Source organism: Rhea pennata, chromosome 1 (genome assembly GCF_028389875.1).
Source record: "Rhea pennata isolate bPtePen1 chromosome 1, bPtePen1.pri, whole genome shotgun sequence".
NCBI lineage: Eukaryota > Metazoa > Chordata > Aves > Rheiformes > Rheidae > Rhea > Rhea pennata.
The window spans coordinates 84,299,063-84,322,652 of record NC_084663.1 but is presented as its reverse complement, the minus strand read 5'-3'; the positions used below and the strand labels follow the sequence as shown (position 1 = coordinate 84,322,652).

The 23,590-nt window shown below is 38.4% G+C and overlaps 2 protein-coding genes across 2 annotated transcripts in view; both read left to right on the top strand.

The window, feature by feature from the left end:
• Nucleotides 1-2,243: 2,243 nt before the first annotated feature.
• Nucleotides 2,244-5,276, top strand: RHNO1 (RAD9-HUS1-RAD1 interacting nuclear orphan 1). The gene is made up of 2 exons (XM_062570592.1): nucleotides 2,244-2,411; nucleotides 4,635-5,276. Exons 1-2 carry the CDS (start codon nucleotides 2,244-2,246, stop codon nucleotides 5,274-5,276), a joined length of 810 nt encoding a protein of 269 aa, XP_062426576.1.
• Nucleotides 5,277-5,884: 608 nt separating this feature from the next.
• The window catches only part of TULP3 (TUB like protein 3), a 33,838-nt gene continuing 16,132 nt past the window's right edge, over nucleotides 5,885-23,590 (top strand). Inside the window, exons 1-2 of the mRNA XM_062593408.1 lie at nucleotides 5,885-6,023; nucleotides 20,725-20,776. Coding sequence (XP_062449392.1) covers nucleotides 5,983-6,023; nucleotides 20,725-20,776 — 93 coding nt within the window. The 5' untranslated portion in view covers nucleotides 5,885-5,982. The remainder of the gene's footprint in view (nucleotides 6,024-20,724; nucleotides 20,777-23,590) is intronic.

Sequence of the window (23,590 nt, the reverse complement as noted above, 5' to 3'; positions counted from 1 at the left end):
CCTGGACACTACAAGGTCACACAATAAACACACTTTAAGTGAGAAGTGCTTTTAAATAAATTCAAACTAAATGCTTTGGCCATTCCTTCTGTAGGCTTGTTAAGCACTAGAAAATTACTCATCCTAGGGCAGCATACAGTTTTAAATTCAACCTGCTGGACAAAAAGACATATGTAAATTTTAGAATGGCAGGGAGAGGACAGGACAAGAAAGTAAATCAATTCAGAGATACTGATTTCAGGGTAAGATGCTGTGTGGCCCTTCTGGGAACACCACTGACAAATATCATTCCAGTTACAAAATAGGTAGACTGTCTCTTGTGGCAAACTATAAAAGAACAACAGCATTCACACTGTATTGATTATTTGTTATTTGGGATCATAGGTAGAATAAAAACAAAACAAAAATATGTCATTGTGTATTGGTGGATTTGATTCAGCCAGGTAGGAAACAGCAAAATTCTCAGTAAGAATCATTTGCACAGCTACAAAAGAGAAGAAGTCCAGCAGATTAAAAAAATGAATTGTAGCCTTGTGTGCTGGAAGCGGACAGACATGGGATCAAAGGCTGCCCAGCAGCTGAAAGCCACCAGCAGAAACACTCAGTATTACACAGAAGTCATGTCACCCAGGCACATACCAGGGCCCTTGGCAACCTGCTCCACTCCCTTCAACAGGCATCTCCACAAAATAAGGATGAATGTGTAATCTTTAGCCAGTTTCCAATAAGTTGCATCCCTACAGGGGCAAGTCATTTCCTGAAAAGCCCCAAAGCCACTACTGGTTGAATCCCGGGAACAACCCTGTTGTATGCATAGCCCCATGGAGGCAGTAAGGAGGTGAGCACTAAAGGGCCTAACACACATGCCCAGCTGCTTCTTCTCCCCAGGTTCAACTCTCTCCGTCGCCCATCCTCCCCTCCCAGACCACGGGGTACCACCAAGCCTGCCACACTCACCGTTGAATCTGGATTGCCTCCCCCAGAGCCCCTCCACCAGTGCCCTGACATGCCCAGGCCCGGGCCCAGGCCTTTCCCTCACCCCAGCTACCCTGAGCCCTTAATGAGGCTCTCACACGGGTGCCCTGCCACTACCTCCAGCCTCACTGAGAAGATACCGGAGGCGCGAGGGGTGACAGGTACAGATCACTACTCACCAGCTTCCCGGCCGGGAAGGAGACGTAGAGGGGGAAGGCGACTCAGACGCTTCCGGACTCAGCCACCGCTCGCAGCACAGGTCGTTTCCCGGTTTGAATTTGGCGCCCGGCGGCTCGTTGGCATCACGTGCCAGTCTGGCCCAATGAGATGCAGGTCTGGGAGGGGAGGGGCGCCGTGGGCCAATTGGCGGCGGCCGCGGGGGATACGGATGTGCCGGGAGCCCGCGAGGCGCTGCGGTTGTTTTCGCTCTGCGTGCCGGTGAGTCCGAAGCGGCAGCGGGGGGCGCAAGGCAGCGACGCGTTTCGGTGGGGTTCCTGTTCCGCGGGATGGTTACACAGCGGGGGCTGGAAGGGCCTTCTCAGTGCTTGGCATGGGTCCAGAGGAGTATTGGCGTGCGGATGGGTGGAAACTCCCCCTAACCGCGTCCTCGTCAGGCCGCGAGCCCCTGTGTGATGCACTGCTACCTGTTGGTGTATAAAAAGCACCGACTTTTATATTCGTTTTATATTTCGGTATTTTAGTCAGGCATTATCATGGACCGATGTCTTTCTTCATTAGTTTCTTTTTGAAAAGTTTTTGATGAAGAAGAATGCTTATGTGAGTTTAAAGTATCTGATTTGCATATTTAAAATATGTATTTTCATAAGGAACAATTTTTCTAGTAATGCTGAGTCTTGCTTAAAATGCCATTTCAGGAGTCCTTTTGCAGCTGGGGTATTTTTGTTGTTGTTGTTTGCCTATCTCGTCTCCGCTATACCTGGCTACCTGCCTTTGTGAAGCTGAGGGGCATTTAATTATCTATCCTATTATGCTTTTGCTAAATTTGTGTTAAATCAGCTATAAGGCTCAAAACTACTGCTGTAAATGTGGAGTTTACATAGAGATGTGAACATGGTACTGTTGCATAAAGATTTTATTTTTGTTAAAAATTAGACTTGAGATTTCCAAGTAAGTTTGTCTTCAAATCCATTTATTTGCCTTCTACAGATCTGAGAGCACTTTAGCATCTTCTTGAGGTGCTTTCCTCTTTTTCCAATTGATACTAAAAAGCATCATGAGGTTTCTAAGTGGTTTTACCATACCTCTTGATGCCTCCAAAGAAGAAATGTACCGGCAAGGCCAGGAAGGCAGAGCTGGTATTCCTTGAGAGGCCGCGAGAGGGACCTATCCATTCCTACGAATCTCCACTACCTTTGGCTGAGAATCCAAGACGAGTTCCTACTAAACCTGTAGACCAAAGCACCTCTCCTGCCTGGGTTGGTATAGATCGTCTTTCCCTCTGTGTCCAACCACAATGTTTTTTCAATATTCTCTTGCATGTCTCGGCAAAAACCTATCAGACCCAGATACTGAAAGCCAGTAGCATGGACCTACATTCATTATAGTTGGCTAAAACATGAATAAGTACTTTTTAGTTGCTTCATACTCTAGTCACAGACAACCAGTGATGTCTTGGTCACTTGAAAATATAAAACTGTACAGTGCGTACTGATCAATTATTACTATTTGTCTTCTGAAAGACTAATTCTCTTGACAACACTTCCTACTTTATACGGCAATTGAAAATCCCACATGTGATAAAACATTATTGTGGGGCATTTTTTTTTCTTTCCCCTCTCCTTTTTTCTTTTTAAATTGGCTTACTGCTTGAAATAATTCCTGAACTCTAAATGTTAGATGTTAAAGTATTAGGCCTTTCATTTAAATCAGGCTTTAGGTACTCTGGTGCTATACTAAGTTTAGAACAAATAATCCTGGAGTGGGGGCCTGTGTTCCCTAACCTGCCCTCTTTTTCATTCTGTGTATTTTGAACAGTTTCTCTGCAAAAACAGGCATTCTAATGGGCTCCTTTTCTCGTTTGAAAAAATATTCCAGGGTTTGTTTGCACTGTCCTAAGACATTCTATATTATATCATGTAATGTGAAGAGTTTTAAGCAAACAGCAGTTACAAAGATGGACAAACTGTTCCCACGTAAGAACAGCTACCACTTTGGACAACTCTGTTATTGTTACTTGAGTCTTTAAACTCTTTACAGAGAAGCTCTGAGAAGCCTAACTTCAAACCCATATGAGACGTTCCTCTGGCCCTGGGTACCTAGAACTATTTTTGTGATGTCTTAACTTCAGAGTAGAACATGTTTAGTTTTTTCCTTTTAAATTTTATATGTGAAAGTGATGCACACAGCCATTCAATTCGAAATGTACAATGATTCTAAAACATATTTGAAGCCAACAGCAACCAAACTATTAGATGTTATCCCGTTTGTAGAATGCTGGTAGGTTTGAAACTTCCTGAAGCATCTTCTGCAGATCTTTTTTCAACTTGTCTCAGTGGCAGATAAGTTTCTGCTCATCTTGAGGGTATGTTAAGACTCTCACAAGCTTTTAATTGCTAGGCGCCTGCCCTGGTAAAATTTAACTTGCATGTCCTCTGAAACCAGGAAGTCACATCTTCAAGGTTAGTAGCTCACTGATGTTCTTGCAGTTGTGTGCCAGGATATAATTATCTGGGGATCATTGCTCTATTCTGCTATGCAATGGCATTGCACTCAAGCAGTACAGATGTACAATAGGAAATCACAACCCTTAATATAAATTACAGAGAAATACTTAATTTTTGAGAGACTGCAGTAACTTCAAAACACTGAAAGGGCACTGTAGCTGTTGTAGCTAGATCTTAGGCTATTTCAAGCACCACATCCTCTAGAGGAGAGCAGAGTGCAGAATGTTGAACCCGGCCCTTTCTGTTGAGACCCAGGAAGATAAAGAATACTTTAATAGAAGGGTTTTCAGCTTTTGAGTAATAGTCAAAACTCAATAATCTAAGTTTCTGTGGAAGATTCCAGGCTATCTTGTGTGAAACACTGACATTGGATGCCCGGTTGGTTCCTTCACCTTAATTTACATTAATAAGGCTTTCAAACTACTCCTCCCAAACATCTTTATTTCATAACACATAGTTAATCTCTGTATTCCAGAATAACACATCATCAGAAAGCCACAGATCACTACAGACATTTAATAGTTCTAAGTGGGCATCTCTTACTCAAAATCATATCATATGTATTGATGTCAATTCAACCTGAATCTGTTTAGGGAGGTTGTAATTCGTTGAATTTATTTGGAGTTATACTAAGACACAGCAAGAAACAGTATCCAGCTCTGAACTGTTTAAATCAGTGAGAGTTAGAGGAGTAGATGTCAATTAGATGTTTTTTCTTTTCTTTTTTTTTTTAATCCCAGGTCTTGTGTGCTTAAGTTACAGAGAACAGCTCACTTAAACCACATGCTTTTCCAAGAAGAGTGGCAGAACATAGTTTCAAAGTTCAACTTGATTAATGACTGATTTTCTTTGCTTCAGAACAGATTACCCACTTAATGAAAACACTAAAGAAAGATGGGAGGGGGCAATAGAATGTGGTTGGTACTTCTTGATATGGAGAAAATTAATCCTTTCATCATCTGTCTTGCCCTTTAGGTGTGCCCACATTTTGAAACATCTGAGCTAGTAAGCTTGAAAGGATGTCAGAAGAAGCACTGTGGTCCTCACAAAGACCAGAATCAGGATGCCAGCCATGGTTTGCTTCACCCAGGAGGTGCTTGCCGAAAAGCTATAACCTGCAAGTTTCCTCCTTTAGCTTTTGAGACTTCAGAAGGGCATGCAGTCCACTCCTCAGATTGTCTGGATCACTCAAGGAAGAACACAAAACTCTCTCATAGGCAGTCCAAAAAAAGGAAAGCAGCAAAAGCCAACATCCAAGAGGATAGTCCTAAAAACTATAGAGAAATATCTTCATTACCTGTTGCTCAGCATGTAGAACCAGAAGTCTCTAGTTCCCCAGATATACAGACTCCAAATCTGCCTTCTGTAAGGAAGTGGAGATGCAACAGCACTTTGCCACAAATGGATAGCCACAAATGGCTTCCACATAATACTTTGACACCCAGTATCGATCCCCCTGGGAGGGAGGACTCAGCAACAGTACTTGTTACTGATACTCCAGAGCATGAGTATGGAGTAAGGGTAACCTGGAGACGGCGGCCTCATATAATGAAATACCTGAGGGAGAGAGGAAGGCTGAATGCTGGTGACGTATTTGTGAGGATGAATCAGTTCTGATCTTTCTAGGAGAGACCAAGGTGCCTTTAGACTTAGTTGGAACAATAATTCAGTTATGTGCAAATACATCTAAATAGAAAATGGTATTTTCAAGGATAAAGGCAGTAACTTTATGGCTTGCTAATCCTACTGAGAAATCCTCTTAGGATGGGGGGGATTGTGGGTTTTTTTTTTTTTTTTTGTTTTGTTTTTGTTTGTTTTTACTTTGGTTAGGTTTCCTTTGAGAAGGGCATGCCTCTGTAACAGCTTTCTCATCTACGTGACTTCTTGCAAAAGAGGTCTACATGACCGCTTTCTAAACCTAGCGGTGATGAGACACAGGGAACACTGAGAGAAGAGCCTGGCACTCGGCTCAGACAGAGGTGGCAACAGAGGGCTCTGTGCCCTAGAGGGAGGTGCTGGGCAAGACTAACGTTGTTCGCCCTGGGGCTGCTTCCCACCCCCCCTCCCCCCCGGGTCCCTCTCGCAAGGGCGAAGCGGGGCGCGTCCCCGCAGCTGCGCTCCGCGGAAGCCGTGAGGGCCGCTGGTACCACGCATGTGCGACACTCGGCCCGCCCCGCTGAGGGGCGCTAAGGCCAATGGGCGGGCCGAGTGCTGCGCCTCTGGCCAATGACGGTGGGCTTCAGTACCGAGTTCCGTTGCCAATGGTAGCGGCATAGGGCTGGGCGCGGCTGACAGGGGTCCCATAGCAACAGCGGGGGCGAGGATGGAGAGAGCGAGGGGCCGCAGCGCGCCCGGCGGGGACAGGTGAGCCAGGCCCAGGCGACCAAGATGGCGGGGGGGGAGGAGGTGGGCGGGAGGCGCGGGAGCCCGGCCTGGGTGGTGGCTAGGACTGCAGTTCGGATCGATGCCGCGGGTCGCTGGAAGCGATCCGGTGCGCCGGGCGTTTCCCGCTTCGGGATCGCCACGGCGCGTGTGGGCGGCGGAGTCTACCCAAAGTAGAACTGGCGGGCGGCGAGCACGCGGGATCCCTTTCGCTTCGGGGTGCCCCGCTTCTTAGTTGCTTCAAGAGTGGTTCCTGCGGCTATGGAGTACTCTGTGGCCGTATTTAGCATCTACCGCGGAGCCTGAGTATAGTAACACGATATAGCGTTTGCATTGCCATAACTGTACTAAGGTAAGATCTAAGTGCAATTGTAAATGACGAAAAGCGCTTAGAGCAGCCTACTGGCACTTACTGCCTTGCTGGAGTAGCATTAAGTACCTGCATGCTAGCATAACTGTACATAGCCTAAGTGTTGTGAAAATCTTAGCATAATAAAAGTAACTTTCAGCTGACACACACAAAATGTAATAAAATCTGACTGTATTTTATGTACCTCACTATCCTATACAGATGATGTATCATCTACATACTTGTGATTAAATTGGTTTTGTGGAGTCTCCATCTTATTTTCTTGTTTCTAACTGTAGCTGTGAAGCATTTTTTACAGTGCTACACTGCTGTTTTGTTCCTAAAGAAGCTTTACAGATACATGGTGGCACAGTGTGTATACTGTTGCAAGGGAAAGAAAGGTGCAACTGAAGGGAAATTAACCAGTGTGGTAGGAAAAACTGTGAAGTTCAGAGAAGACAGTTTGGAAGGAGGTTATTCCTGTGGTATTTGAATAGCTCAAAAATAAAATTATATGACAGGTTGATGTGAGGCTATGGGCAAGCAGTGAAAACAGATTTTGACAGAATTAACATGATTCCTGAAGTGAGACTCTAAAAAGAGAAGAAAATCTGTTTTATGTTGGTAATGTTTGGATGGGGGAAGTAAAAGCTAGTAAAGAGAAAAACTTAAATTTTAAATAATTTAGGATGAACAGTGTAGAACAATATTTATTTGAGATACAAACTTGTAAATTTTATTTGGAAGAATGAAAAGAGACCACAGAGTTAGTATGAAACCCATAATCTAGGGCCACCAAATATGCTGTGACCCATTAGAAGACTTCTTTCTGCAGACTTTAAAGACTGAGGTTTATATACGTGTTTGAGGTTAATATACCTGTTCTGGAAACAGTTTTAACAAAATGATGAGCAGTGCCAATAAATTTAATTGCATAGATATGTTAGACTTTAATGTTTGAGAGAGTTGAGGGCAGAGGATATGTTTTTTTCTTTTCTGACAGCAGCTGTAACAGTATAATTTCTCCTAAGAAACCTGTTTTGCTTACTTCTATGGGTGTTTCATAGAAATAGCTTAACAGCAGTGCTGGTTCACATTATGACTACTTCCTCCCCTTCTTCCTCTGGTTTATTAAAAAACTATCCCCTTTCCTAACTTTCTTTTTTAAGCTATACATGGGAACCAACTGGTCTACATTTGTAGCTTTTTCTGAGGTGAAATACTTTAGCTATTGAGCATTATGTAAAAATTACAGCAGTAAATAAAGATTACTTTATTTCTGGTGCACAGTAGTAAAGGTAATAAGTAAAAAAAGAAAAGCCTGTAGTTTTGTAAATGTGCCGTGGGATACTTGATGATGATGATTTAGCAGCTTGGATTTTGTCTTCAGGCCTTATCTGAATGATGTTTTCCCCTGAAACCATGATATTGTCTTAACCTGCTGCTCGTCAGCCAGTGCTACATTCCATTTAAGATGGCCCTAACTGAATACATTTGAGTTCATTTTGAAGTTTGATTGGCTTGCAGTTAACCATAGCACAACTGTCTTGATGCTCTAGAAAATGCTAAGATTGATAGTGCTCTTTCATGGTTTTGCTAAGTGCTAAGCCTTCCTTCTTTTGTGAAAATCCATCCTGAGACTTAACATGAAATGAAAAATAGTTTATATTCAGTAAAATAAAAACATTCCAATAAACTAATTTTTAAAGCATTGTTGTATTTTAAAATATTGAGAAGGGAATTTGGATTATGGTGGTATGTATCTGAGAATCTTGAGAGAGTGGTGAACTTCACCTTTTTGCAAAGTAATTATGCAGTATGTAGCAATATTTCAAGCTTCCCATGAGCAGTCTTGAAAATGTATTACAGCTTCTGACATGAGGGTGTCATGTTTAAAGAACATCATTTTCAGGGTGCAAAACCTTGACTAAGTTTATGGAAACTACAAAACATGAATGTCAACTAAAACGGTGACTTCTGTAATTTGGTTTCTTTTCCGGTGACCACACATGCATGCGTTAGTTGTTTTCAGTTTGCGAACTGATCAGCTCTGGAATACTTCTTCAATGTCTGTGTAAGTTAATGAAGAACACAGTCTATTGTCAGTTTGCTCCATTTGAAAATTATTAGGAATCCATGGACTTAAAGGGGTTCAAAAGTCATTTCATATATTGATGCTCAGGTAAAAACTTGCCATGTTTGAAAAACCATAGCATTGCTGAGGGGATATCAAGAATCTTGGTCTGTTAGGCTTGACTGTTTTTCATAGATACACCTAAATTATCATTCTTGGGGGAAAAAAAGAACAGATTTACTGATAAGTTTAGCTATACTTGTAATCCAGATGAGACATATTTTCTTTTAAAAGTCTGTTAACATCTCTGTTAGTCCTTGGGGATATTTTTATTTGAATATGAATGACTTTTTTGCAATTAACAAGCCCTGTTTTATAAATGCCAGGATTTATTATTCTGCAAATCTTATCCTTAGATAAAAGAGAAGTGGTTTAATATCTTGTTTGTCCCATCCCTTTCAAGTCCAAACAATATCACCAAGAAATCTGTCCAAACTGAGATAGATTTTTTTTTAAGGTTTACAAATGTGATTTAGGAGTAGGATGCATTTTAAAAATAATAGAAAATCTTTTGTGATGAAATTTGATGTTGCTATAGTGTGAATGAAGAAGGAGTCACCTCATTTCCTTGTAATGTAGACAGCACTGTCAAGAAAGAGGAAGAAGTAGCAAAACTGTATACCAGTCACTAAAATTTCCAGATACATCTTGAAATACAATTGGTAACTGTAATTGTTAGAACGAGTGAGTCTTCTTGAAGTTGAAGGTTACTTGAATAGTTCTGCTCCCATCCTACCCCTATCCTCTAACATTTTAATGATGACCCATTTACTGATTACTGATGACCCATCTTTATAGAGACGACTATTATTTTTCTTTGCTCCCACATTTTTTTTTAAACTGCTGTTGATATGGCATCTGTAGGAGGGACAAGTGCCCTGGTTACAAGAGAATGATGACTGTGTGTGTGAGCACCTGCATGTGTCAAAACTTCCTGCAGCCAGATTCACACTGGGATAGCTCTAGACTCTCGTTTTGTCATTGGGACACCTTGGGTGCTCTTCACACTAAAATTGTTGACTGTGTTGTCATTGGATCATGGAATCCTCTTGTAAGTGAATTGCTGATATGCCCAAATCTGTTGTCTTACACTACCACAAGAATATTTATCTTTACCACCAGTGTTGTTTAAAAAATATATTCTATGGGATATTGAACTTTAACATCTTTTGATACTGTTATAGAAGTCTGTGTTGTCACACATTAACCCTCTGCACTCTTTTTCCATTTAACGTTCCTATGAGAAATTTCAGGTTAAAATAAAAGGTGAGGTCTAGCAGCTAAATTTTGCTCAGTCACCTAGTTTGGGGTGGAAAATAGTTGCTAGGAGAAAATAGAATAAAAATTGATTTATATTGCTCTGGTTTCATGATGTAATGGGGTACAGTATCCGCAAAAGTGACATAGATCAGGTTTAATAATTCACAAAGTGGCAATCAGAGGAGTCAGGATTCTGAGATCCTGGTAGACCTTGCTCTTCTCTTTCCCTAGTCTATTTTATAATACCTTTATGTTGCTTGGCATAAAGTAGCTTTTATAAATGAAACAATCTGGGAATTTGGAACATATAGTTGAGATGATTAAATAGAAAGCTGGTGTTTTGCTTATAGAATAAAGATGTCCTATCTTTTCCCTATCTGAAACCTAAGTTTTAGCTGAATTTTTGCAAAAGTGAACACTCGTTTTTGGAAGTGTAGCATTCTGCACTTGCATTGGTAGTTCAGAGCTAAAAAGGCCTTACTCAATGTATGTCACAGATTTGTATCTTCCCTGTCATTTCCAGAATTATTGGGAGTTGCCAGCTGTGAACTCTCAAATGAATATACCTGGCAGGAGATTTCTTTGTTCCTCTCCCTTTACAAGTATATGTAATAAATAGATATATATGTTTTTTGTTTTTTTTTTTCTCAGTCTCAGTGTGATTTGTTGAGATTAATTCTCCCAGGGTTTAAAACTTAAAATATTTTTCTCTTGTTCTGTTTGGCTACACAGTTGAACATGTACATTCCTATTCTTATTTTTGTCAGTGCCTCCTTCTCAACCTCCTCGATGGCTTTAATGGTTAATGACTTGTGTTGACTTCTGGTTTCACTTGGTCTTCTTTCTAGGAAAACAATATTCCTTTCACTTTAGATATGCTGTGTTGAACTACTTAAGCCTTTGCTTGCTAAGAAGATAAAAGGATCTACTTTCTACTCTTCCACTGTAGTATGATAGAGAATGGCATGTGCTTTTGTTTGCACTCTTTATCTTCCAGATACAAGATTTGCTAACTTCTATTCAGAAGAGTGCTGCTTTATTTTCATTGCTCCATTCTGTAGTTGTAAGTAGCAGGAGATAATCTTTGGTACCCAGTAGGTCTGTTTTGAATGGCATATGAATAACCAGTACATCAGGTTAAATAGTTCTGAATTCATACTTTATCCTTTTTGTGCCACTTGTGTTCCTGTAGAATTTTCTTGTTACAGCCTGTATTGGCATCTAGCTCCTTCCTTCATACCTGGGTCTAAACTATTTCCACTTACCTTGTGATCTCCAGAACTAAAAAAGACAGTATCAATCCATTTCTGAAAAAGGGTTGGGGTAAGATATGCTTTATTCTTTATCTCACCATAATTCAACTTCTTGCACAGACCCTTAATTTCTCAATGTTCTGTTACTTTACTAGCAAGTTCCTGATTAGATGACAGTCTCCTGCAACATTAGACTTTTCTGTTTCACGATGTGTTTGTGTGGTTATCTAATAGTGCAAAGCATATTCCATTGCATTTATGAGATCATATGATTTTATTAATTCTATGCTAGGGCTCCCATTTTGAAACTGAAGATAGGGATGATTCTTCTGAATGGTCATGTCAGCTTGCCTATTCCATTTTATTTAACAGCACTCATTCCAATGATTTTGTAAGGTAAAGAAGAGAAAGTTTGTCTTCTACACTGATAAAGAGTAGTTTCCTACATTAGGGTTCTGCACAGCGGTTTCTCTGATGGGAAGTGGCTGATTCTTTCTTACTCTTATAGTTTCTGATACTGTGTTTTTTGTTCAGAGAAGAGCATCCTTAGCTGCAGTTAGTCAGTACTAGACAGCAATAATTACCTAGTTGCATTTGACATGTAAACAGTCACCCTAAAACAGATGGCATGAATTTTCAGAGGAACTCCTTCAGGCCAAGTCTAATGTGTTTTTTCTGAGCTGTTTTAACTCAAACAGCCTGTCACTTCTTCCCTCACTATGAGGACATTTAATGGCATTATGGACTTATCATGTAAGTATGGAGACTGTGGTGGTGCAAAGATAAGTTTGGAATAAATTGGTTGTTCTCTTCACTTTACCTCAAAAATAATTTTTAAGCTGTTCATGTTCTTAAAACAAAAGAATTTTCTTTGTCACTTGTGTATCCTGGCTATTTCTCTGAATTTCTTTCTTCAGTATGGTATTCCTATTGCTCTGTGTTGCCTGGGCAGCGGTTTTGCCACAATAATGAGTTTCTGATGAGTTTGTGTGAAGAGTTTGGTATTTTACCCTAGAACTGCTAAATACAATACTGTTCAAATAAAAATTGCATTGAGTTCTGAAATAGTGCCAAGTTACTTGCTGTATTCAAGTTCTTGGGGTACCAGAAATAAGCAACAAAAAGGTAATTCCTAAGACTGCTGCATTAGGCTCCTGGTCCTGAGTTATCAAATTATGATATAAGTAAAACAGAGGGTGACTGCTATTTTTAAGATCCTGTTGCTATGTATTACTACCATTTTTATAAGTCTGGATTATGTCTGAAGGAGAAGGAGCTATCAAAATTTCAAGATTTTTGTCCCTCCTCTTCCAAATGCAGTGTTTTTCTTCTTTCCTTGTCATACTACTTTATCTCACTTTTTATTATCTATTCTTAGCATTATCTGTTATATTTCTTAAAATAAGACATTCCAACCAAATGAATCCGATCCCCAAAGCCTAATAGTTAGCAAAAAGAGTATATTGTACTAAAATGTATAGTTCTAGCTCTGTTAGTCATTGATATAACAAGATCATTGAGTGCAGTGAGATTTCTTGTTTTGCCTTAACTTTTCTGAGATCACATTTCCTGTCCAAGCTCACTAAACCACTCCTACTCTGGTTCCACTCCCATGCTTTTCTGCTCAATACCTTTTATGCCACTCTTGCACAGTCATCTCCTTTATTAAACCAAGGTTATGCAGATGCTGCAAAATGCATGGTTTAGCAGTGTTGGCAGCTGTTCTGGAAGTAAGGTATCTGATTGTAATGGATAGTCATTTCTTGTTAGGTAGTATGCAAGTCATCGTGTTCCTTTCATGTGTGCCAAGTCATCTGCATACATTTGAACAGATTCTGGGGTCACTTGCACTTGACATCAGATTAATGGGTAAATAATACCTGCTTACTTCATAGGCCTAGTGGTTTTTGACCTGCGGTTTACAAATAGAGGGAAGAGAAGGGATTGTGGCTGTGGATTACTTTTACAGGGTTGTAGAGGATGATGAATTTATTTGCTTTTCATTTCATTGTATATATGGAAGTTACACATTTATGTCCCTGTGTGTGGAATGTTTTTCCAAAAAATACTCTCAAATCCTCTGAAGAAGTCAAACAAATAGTCTAGAAGACTGAGAAATTAGTTATTTACTAGTTACAAAATAGTATGGTTATAAACTGTAACCTAGTTACAAAATAAAATTGAAGACCTGCCTACTATATTGACTATTACCTCAATGCAAAGTTAAAGTTTGGAAGATGAGTAAAACCTAGGATGTATAACTGAGATGAATATACAGACAGAATGGGATATTCTAACTTGGTTGTTTACATATGGAAGGTAGACTTAAAACATTATGTAGCAGACATGATTCTTTTCCCTTATTCCTTTAGCTAAGCTTCATCTATTTTGAAAGAATGTTTTTTTCTATACCATTTCTTTTCTTTCTAAGATATTCTTTGAAGATAAATAATCCATAGACCAGTTGTGCTATGTTATTAATACTGTAAAGGAAATCTTCTTCTCTTAAAAGAAGAAATCTTTTTTTTAAGAGAAGAAGAAGAATCTTCTTCTCTTAAAAATCTTCTCTCTCTTCTTCTCTCTCTTCTTCTCTCAAAAATCTTCTCTCTCTTCTTCTCTCAAAAATCTTCTCTCTCTTCTTCTCTCAAAAATCTTCTCTCTCTTCTTCTCTCAAAAATCTTCTCTCTCTTCTTCTCTCAAAAATCTTCTCTCTCTTCTTCTCTCAAAAATCTTCTCTCTCTTCTTCTCTCAAAAATCTTCTCTCTCTTCTTTTTTCTGTAAAGGAATAACTTGCCCCTGAGTTTCTGGAGGATATTCTGTAGTAAGTTTAATGATTATTTGAATGGTTCAGATAGTCACTGCTGGTTATTGTCAGAAACATGCAGTAGTTAGAGGATTGGAGTGTATTCTAAGGTGGAGAAGGATTTGCAGATCCAGATTTTTGTCTTTGCTCCCCACCATACTCTGGTCTGGCATTTGACTTTGTTGCTCTTATTAGTTCATTTTGTACCTCTTCTGAAATATTTTAAGATAGCAGTTCTTCAGTCCAAATAACATGTGGGATATATTTGTATATTAAAGCATTTCCAAGAGAGATTGCAATATATTCATTCATTCTGAATTGTTTCCAAAATTAAACATTTGCTGTTCCTGTGCATTGTGTGATTATGTGTGTGATATGTTTAATAGGTGAAAGAAAAGCTGAAAAAAAATTATGAAAACATTCAAAAAATTGTTATTGTAATTAAAAAAAATCTATACTTGTTTCTATGGAGGGAGTCAAAGGCAAAACTGATTTAACCAGAGAAAGAATTGTCTAGATAAAAATCCAACCAGAAGCTAAAATTTGCTCCTGATAAAGTATCAGCTGCTTGAAATGTTGATGCAATCTCAGCTATGTCACTTAGAAATGGGTGTGATGTTTCATAACTGCTTAACAACAGGCATAGTTTTGCCTTACAAGGCTTTCTGGCAGTTCATTTCATTATAAAGGAAAAACTCGGTATCTACCAAAGAAAACTTCTGTTTTTGGGAAGGCAGAGAAATCTGATAATCCTTACTCCTTTCAGTGCTATGCTGTACATTTTCCTAGAAGTGAGTAATTACTTCTTACCAATTATCAATTGTGTTGGTTACAAGGGAAGTGAACAGATGGTATGCCTCCCTTTTGTGGACAGTAAGGTGCATTATTCTCAAGCTATTTCCAGAAGTAGTATTGCAATTTTAGTTTTGCTAGGAGTATATCTTTTGAAAGATCAAAATCCTTCTTAAAATAGCTATTCTCTGTAGCTTCTATTTTCTTTCATAGCTGGAGATTATCTGAGGAGAACAATTCCGAAGAAAGTTCATAGTAAAAACTCCTTCAGTTGAATCAACTCGTTGACTCAACACTTCTTAATGAAGTTGCTTTTTCTCACACTTCTACCACTAAAAATAAAATCTGATGGACAAAGATGTGTGCCACTGTCATCATTCCCTGATTTTTGTTAAATATTAAGTGTATTGCTCTGAGACATAACCACTGTTGCCATATTAATAAATGTCCTGCAAAGAAAGGGAGGGGGGAGTTATGTTAGCTTTGTTAGACTCCTGACATAAGCAGCTCTCTGTGGAGTAAGGAGTAGAACATAAGATACAAGGAACTTTAGCTTCTTCTGTGGAGAAAAAAGATACAGAGTACCTTGAAAGGAAGTACAACAATGGAAACAGTTAAAAACATAAGGATCTTTATTTAGAATCAGGCTAATATTTACATCTATATTGAAAGAGTGTGTCAGTTGAGACCAAGGCCTAGAAGGATTTAAGTGACAGACTGATGCACAATATCAGGCTTGTGTGTAACAAGACACAGTAAACATGACTTCTAGTCAACTTAAAATGAGCTATAAGTTTATACTAGAGACTTTCCCTGAATGCCAAACTTCAGAGTATCAGAATTTTTAATAACTTACAACAGTGTAAAAACAGGTGATAGTGCTTGAATTTCTTTCACCGAGAATTCAGTGTGTACATAGTGTCAATGTATGCTGAGATTAAGCTTAGAATACAGTTTCTTAAATAAATAAATAAATAAATAAATAAATCTTCTCTCATGTCTGATTCTATTTTAAAGCTGGGATGGTTTCTGTTTCTGCCCTCTACTCTGATCTTCTGTTTAAGAGAGACCAGAGAACTTTATTCTTTGAATTATTTATCAAGCATGTAGCTACTTGAGCTATAGAATAGCTTAAAAAAAAAAAAAAAAAAAAAAAAAAAAAAAAAAGGAAAGAAAGAAAAAGAGAAAGGGAAGAGTTGTTTTAGTTGTTGCTGATCTGCAATGCCCTGCTACATTGAGTACTTAGGAAGAGAAACTCAATAGGATGTTTCTTCAGTGAATTTCTGGAAAAGCAATTGTCAAGTTTTCCATTGTTTAATGTATTTCAAACCTGTTTTTCCAGTGAATTCTGGATCATGTGGAGCATTTTCTTTCTAAAGGCTGCTCTTCCAATGGCTTTACTCACTTCCTCTGGCTTGCTGCCTCTCTCTCACAGCTGCAACCAGGCAGTTCTTCACCTAGCCAGTTCCCCATGTAAACGTCTGTAGATTTGCCTCTTAACTTCAACAGTCAGCATGCAAAAGTGAACTTAATTGATCCCTTGATATAACCTGCAAAAAAAGTGTTTTGCATTTCCATCTGGGATAACCACACCTGTAATCTGAGGTAGATCAGTGTTCCTTTGTGACAGCAGTGTTTTTAGGCTAATAATATTCAGCCCTGATTAAAGGATATTGTTTTCTGTTGAAAATCCTCAGCTCCATGAGGTATTCCAATGGTTAATTAGCCATAGTGTTAAATGTAACTTGTATTTGCAGTCTGATTTTGTTTAACTTCAGCTTCCTCTGACTGGATTTTGTTGTCTTCTGCTTTCTTAATAGCCATTTCTGGCTTTATATCCGTGGAAGGTATATTTTTCAGTCCTCAGCCAATTTTTTCTGCTTTCTGCTGAAGTCATTCCAGTTCTTCGGAGTCCTTTATGTTGTGCAGCCCTCAGGCTGGAAATTTTCTGATTCTCACTGACTTCCCATTTTTCCTACCCTGCGTTTTCTATTCTCTTCTTTTAATGTCAGAGTATTTCATTATTCAAAGAATGATATCATACTGTGATTTTGTATTTCATTGATTCAGTGCTCATGTGGCTAATTATTCCCAATTGCTTAGATTCTAACTCTGTTGTTTTTTCAAGTCTAATATATTCAGGAACATAGGAAAGTTGGAAGGAAAGTGTGTTAACTCTGCCAATCTGCACTTACGCTTTACAACATAGTTGCTCATTACAAAACTGGAGTCTTTTCTTTCTTTTTTTCTTTTTTTTTTTTTTTTAAGGAAAAAGTCATACATCACTCTAAAAGAGCTGGCAATAGATATGCGATGCCTTTTTTACAATAGTGAAAAGCATACAAACGGCATAAAAATTGAATTTTAGATATAGGTGAATGTTTATTTAATAATGTGAGTTATCTCTTCATTGCAGTTAGTTTGGTGTTTTGAAAATGGTTAGGAATGACCAAATAACTTGAATTTATTTCATTTATAATTAACAAGTTTGTCATTCGTATTCCTACTGCAACACTTTAATTGCTGCTTATGATATAAAAACCTGGCTAATCTTGATTTCAGTAGGAATCTGAGATGCAATTAGTTAAAAAGAGAGCATTTCACTTCATCTTGGATTATGGTGAACCTGGAAAGGTCGTGAGAAATAGATCTGAATGCCATTCTCTCACTATTCTATTTAGTATTCAAACATGTTTTTGTATCTTCTCTATTGAGTATTTTTGTTAAACAGTTGCCTTCCCATTGCATTTGTATTCTATATGCTGGGTAACCATTAGTCTTCACTACTATGTTATTCTTTGTATGGCTTTGTTTTTTGCTGCATGTGCCATAGGAGAGGTAGTGGATTCAACTAAGCATAGCAAAGGAATTGATGGCTGAGGTGTTGGGTAGTCTATTCTCCACTATAATAGGTAGGAAAATCGTGACAGGTTATTTGAATATTTTCAGTTCATATTTATCAAGGGTAAATGGACTGTTCCAACCCTGCCTCACCCCAACCATATTATTGTATCTACGGAAATGGTATTTTTCTCCGTTCCCAGTGCATATTTAACTCCTCTTCCTGCACGTAAATCCAGCAAAGAGAAAAGAGCATAGTGAACAGTGCTGTGCTTTTATGCAGGCATGACCGGAGAGCACTTAGATGTGCTATTCTGTGTAGTCCCTCCGCAGGAGGATTCTTGCTGTAACCGGCAGCTGTGCTTGCGTTCTTCACCGCTGAGCTGTGGGAGTGCCTCTTGCACAGCGTTTTCCTGGAAGGTCAGTAACAACCATCTCCGCTGGTGGCAAGCAGAAAAAGTTTGAAGTGTGTGTGTGGTGGTGGTGCTGGGGGGGGGGCTCCTTTGACTGGCTGTTATGTTACTTTCCTGATGATTAAGTACTGGAAGGAAGGTGTGTTTGTTTATTTCCTTCTTACTTTGATCCTATGTAGATCCTTGTATTACAGGGAGAATTACTTCTTTTAGTTTGTGGCGTGCTAGGAGATGTTTTTAGTCTGTGTTCAACAGAAAATTGTAAAGGAGAATGGCCACCTTTTGTTCTCTAAAAAGTATTCAAGAGGCCTTTTTTTTTTTTTCTTTTGCTTTTGTCTTCTCTTTCTATCTTTTCAAGGGAGAATGGGAATCTCCATTCACTGTGCAGTCACTTTTTGTGTAGCTTTATATACGGAAAATGCAGATTCTACTTGTCTTCAAAAAGTTTAGTGACCTTTGCTGGAACAACATGGAGACATTGTGTCCTGTTAGTCTTCCTATATTGGGACCAATTTGAGTCACAATTAAGTGGTTAAAAGTGAAGCATTATACAATCTGCATTATGATCCTGTTCCTACAATCTTCAGACCTGTCTTTGAAGTTATAATTTTATTCCAGTGAACAAAGAAAATAATTCAAAAATGCATGACAATCATTTGAATTTTCACTAAGGATATCTACAAGTCTTATACGGGAATTTTAATATTCTGTATGTTAATATTTTGTTGTCATCTAGGTAAAAAGGAAAATTTGCAACCTTATTTCCAAAAATGGTATTTCCCCCCCCCTTTTAAGGAGAGAGGAAAAGACTCTGAGGGTGTGTTTTCTGTTGCCAGAGGAAAAGTAACAGAAATACAGAAGCTAGTTTGTATCTGCAGAGTACAACTTTACGGTTCTTTTTAATTACATGAGAATGTGTCCATAATCTAATATTGATCCATGGTACATATATCACTTTATAACAAACTTTTCATAGCAGTTAAAGTCATCTGTTTTTTAAGTCAGTACTGCTTTGTCTCTTTCTTGTTTTGTCATGAATATTTTAACTGAAACTGTCAAACATTCTGCTTATGCCAGAAGTATCCTTTTCCATCATCTATGCTTTTATATAAAGAATATTTCACATTTTAAACTTACGTTCCGGTTTCATGTGGCAACTAATGTTTATCTTGCTGCACTCAGTAAAAATGCATCTGTCTGTATTTCTTGCTTAAACGATGGACTCTTGAGATAGAGAGTTTATCACTGTAACTGTTGCTGCAAGGACACTCACTAGCTCTCTGAAAGTCTTCAAGACAGGTATTTTTTTCAGGCCCTCCTTTGCCTTTGAATCCCAGGTGCTGCCTATTATTGGCTCATTGGGGAATAAAGTTAGTTTTAAAAACTGAGGTGCTTTCAAGTTTCTAGACCTCTTGATTGATAACACTTTAAAAACATTAGAAAAAAAATCTAGAAACGGGGAAAAATTAATGTTAAAAACGATGACAGTTGTGACCTCCTTCTAAAATACCACTAGTTGGGCAGTAAGCATCAATTTTAGAGTATTTAAAGTGTTACTTGCAATGTGCTAATAACAAAATTTTGCTCTGGTCAGCAACTCCAGAGCTGCACACTTCAGCATTCAGGACAGGGACTGTGTTGTAGAGGGTAATCTGCTAGTAAGAAACTTGGAGCTGTTGCTGTGTCTATTTGCTTAGCTGACTGGAAGTTAAGTCAGATACAGATTTAGTAGGGATTAATGGGGCCTTACTTCTCTCATTATCACTGTATGCTGTGATCCATGCTTTATGCTGTGATCCATGCTTCATGTCATGTGTTCTGTAGAAATGGCACCCTTGCTACCTCCTTCTCTCCCTCCCTCTCTCTACTGTTTTCCATGTTGGGATTATATTCAGCAACATTTGCAGTTTGTGACATCTCATCACTCGTCACTTCTATGTGCCTCAACCAAACAGGGAATTTCCTGTTTAAATAGGAACTTTGGCTGGCCCTGCTTTTCTCCTTAGCATCGGTAAAATATATAATGTTTCTTGCGTAAGTATCTTCTTTCTCTGGTATTAAGGTTCTCCCACTTCAAGAGATGTCAAATTCCCAGTGTGGGAGAAAGGTGCACAACTGTAGTAGGCAGAATGTGTGCTTACTTGTCAACTAACCTTTCTCTTTTGTAGGGTGCTTTAAATTGCTCTTTATGTAATGCTTCCTTATCATAAAAAAAGGAAGTGGGAACTCTATACGGAATATGTCTTGGGGTCAAAAACTACAGCTATTGTGAAAGTCAGTTATAAAATGCTTTAATAATGAAATAATTATTTTTTCCGTTTGTGCGAATTAATATCAGGTGGTATAAATAGAGATTCTATTGGGTTATTAACAGTAATTTTGGCAATTCTGGTGGGAGGAAAAATTGGTATAGGATTTAGTCAAGAGGAACTCTCAAATTTTAAGTTAGTTTGGAATTTGGTATTTTATGAGGGAACAGAGATTTTAGTGAATTACTTTGAGCTGTATTAAGTCTTAGATGTAAATTGTCTCATAGCCCACCTACCTACTGGTTCATAATCCATCCATCAGCAGTGACACTTTTTTTTCTTTGCTTATCAAGTATTTTCAGAACAGTTTACTACAATGATTAAGTCATAATTTGGTACTATTTATCATGGAGTATGAAGTATGTTTTATTCTTCAAATTTTTATAACTTTATCTCCCTGTGGGGTAGATACTATGTCTTACAGTTGTTTAAAGTCTTGATGGTAAAGTTGTCGTAGTCCATAAATATGGTACTCTTATAATGCAGGCTACCTACTAACAATAATTATTTTTTTCTTTCTGTTTTTCAGAATCTTTGAGGATGAAAGCATGAAACTACGACAACTGAGACTAGAAAATCAGGTAAATGGTAGTGCAGAAGCTGGCAAGAATCAGCATAGCAAAACAAACATTAGCCACCCCCTTTTTCTAAGTAGGGAGGAGATGAAATTGTACTTGCTCTCCTTTCTCCCCCATTATTCGTCATGATAGCCTGGCCTGTTGTTGTCATCTACTTTGTAATATTTTACCTAGAACTACGTAAGATGTGCGGCTGCAGTGAATCCAGCCCCCATTCTGTGACATGTAAGGCTGTATGTGGATTCAGAATCAATGTCTTGGAGACTTGAGAACTGGGGGTGATGTGATCAAAAATGTTTGATAAGCATTCTGCATGTAAGCAGAACTAATTGCTAACCCTTCTCCTTAAAGATTTTCCTGGCTTTTCTTTGTTTGAAAATCATCCTTGCCATGATTGGTAGGCTTGATTTCTTTGATACATTTATGCTTCATATAGAAACTCATTTCATTGAGATTGAGTCACTACAAGGCAGGAATCAGTCAAAAGAGAGGAAACTCTCTGTAGGGAGTTATGCAGTTTAATCATCAAAGAAAAATGTTTCTTGAGCTATAAAAAGATTTGCTTAACACTGCTGTTGAGACAGACTTCCAACATCTTTCTACCTTTTTTTTTTCCCTCTCTAAGAATAAATTTATAGCCAAGCATTTAGCATGTATTGGGTAAAGTGTTTCTGTTTTTAAAGCAGCTGAGTGCTGTTTACTGACTGCTTAGATCACCATATTCTTTGAAGTCATAATGTATGCATCCTTAATATTCTGCTTCTGTGACATTTTAAACGCTTGTCGATTAGAAGTCTTGAGATGTAAGGTTAGTACAATTATCAGGCTGGCCATTTCACAGAAAACAGTGCATCTTGCAGTAAGCTGAATTACATACAGTTCAACTAGATAGAACATAAAGGTGAGTTTGAATTAAAGTATATTTTTTAGAAAAGACCTTCTGTCTCACCTGAGGATTTTTGAATCCAGACATAGAAGTCTTTAGGAAACTGTTCTAGTGGTTAATAACCCTCTTCACCAGTACTCGTTCATTATTTCTTGTCTGAATTTGCATAGCTTTGACTTAAGTCTTTGGACTTATTGTCAGCTTTTAAATAAGCTTTATATATATATATATATATATATAGAAAAACACTTCAGAATCAAGGAGTAAAGTGCATTTCTGGTCATATCCATGAAAATCAGAATAATTCTTCTACCTGTAGGCCTTCAAGTAACATTCGTTAACGACATTGAATAGAAAGCAGTAGTTTCAGAAAAGATTCAAGTAATCTGTGAAAGAGCATACAGTGCCAAATACCATTCAGTAGTAAAATCAAAAAATAAAGATGGTTGGAGTGCTTGGTGATAGAACCTGGCTGTTATTTTCAGGATTGGTATCTTGAGTCATGAGCAACCACAGGCTCTTACTGCTAGGTACTATGGTCAGATATATGTCCAGTTTCGGAGCTTGTCACGCAGATGCATCACTTTTCTACCAACACTGGTGCTGGGCTAGGTGGAATTCCCTTGAAGCAGCTGTCAGTTGCACCGTAAAAAGGTGAGTTTAAATAATTCATACCAGTCTGCAGTTTTGTTTCAGGCTTTTTAGATTTGGTTAAGTTTGCAATCATTTGCAAAACTGATGACTACAGATTTGCACTAAAAGCATATTTTAAACCCATCCTGTTCCCCCCATGTACACACCTTGCAAATGAGATTTGGCAAAAAATGCTAACAGTCTCTCATTTGTGATTGTATATTCAGGTTTGAATGTTAACTTTGGAAGTTTGCTCTTAAATTTTTCTTGAATAATACCATGATTTCTGAAGAAACACAGAGATTAAAGGCAGATCACTAGCAGGCTCCATGATGGACTAATTGCTGGTTGTAGCTAATGCCCTACTTAATTGAATTTTCTTAAATATTTGTAGGAACTAGGATAAAAGTTGCAAAATGCTGCAATCCAACATCATCATGTTTAGAACCTTTCACCATACTGAGAATCTGGAATGAGCATTTGCCACAACAAAGATGTATGTCTGCCATCTGTCTTTTTGATGGGTTTGGAAACTGATGTAAAATATTATTTATAATAATGTATAACATCAAATTCCGTTTGTGGGCCAAATCTGTCTGCCACGATGTTTTTGTCTAGCCTACTGCCTTTTTCTTGGAGGAGAAAGTGGGTGGCTGCTCAGGCAGTGCTTTCTTCCTCTGCAGCAGAACCAGTTTCTCTGTGCACTGTAAGGCATCTGAAACCCAAACTGCACTGCTGCCATGTCCACATGGGTGGAGAGGGAGAAGCAGATGGCATGTTTCTGAATGCCTCTAGTTTGACACTTGCTCTTGGCAGTAACTTTCATTAATGCCATCATCACTGGTGTTATCATTGCTGCCTCAATATGAATTTAGGGTAGGGGACTATCTGGAAGAGTAGTGAAGAGGTTTCAGAACTAGGATCTAGGACGCATGGCCTACTGAGGTAGGACCATGCCATAATACTGCATCCTCAGTGATGCAGGGGTTGGAGTCTTCCTGTGTGCCATCTTACTGTTGATCACAGTTATACAAAAAATACCAAACTAGCTGTGGAATTTTCATCCTGATGAAAATTCGTTAGAACCAGTGTTGTTGGTTTCAGTTTGTTAAAATCCAACTATTTAAACGTCTTGTATTCTGACATTATGCTTTTCTCTGTGATGCAGGGAAAATGTTTTTGAAGAATTTTTAATGCATGGAGTTCACAAAATGAATCATGACAATCAGTATCTGTTACTAATTTAATGGATTACATGTTCCTGTGCCCTATCTCTGAACTATTTGAATTTTTTAATT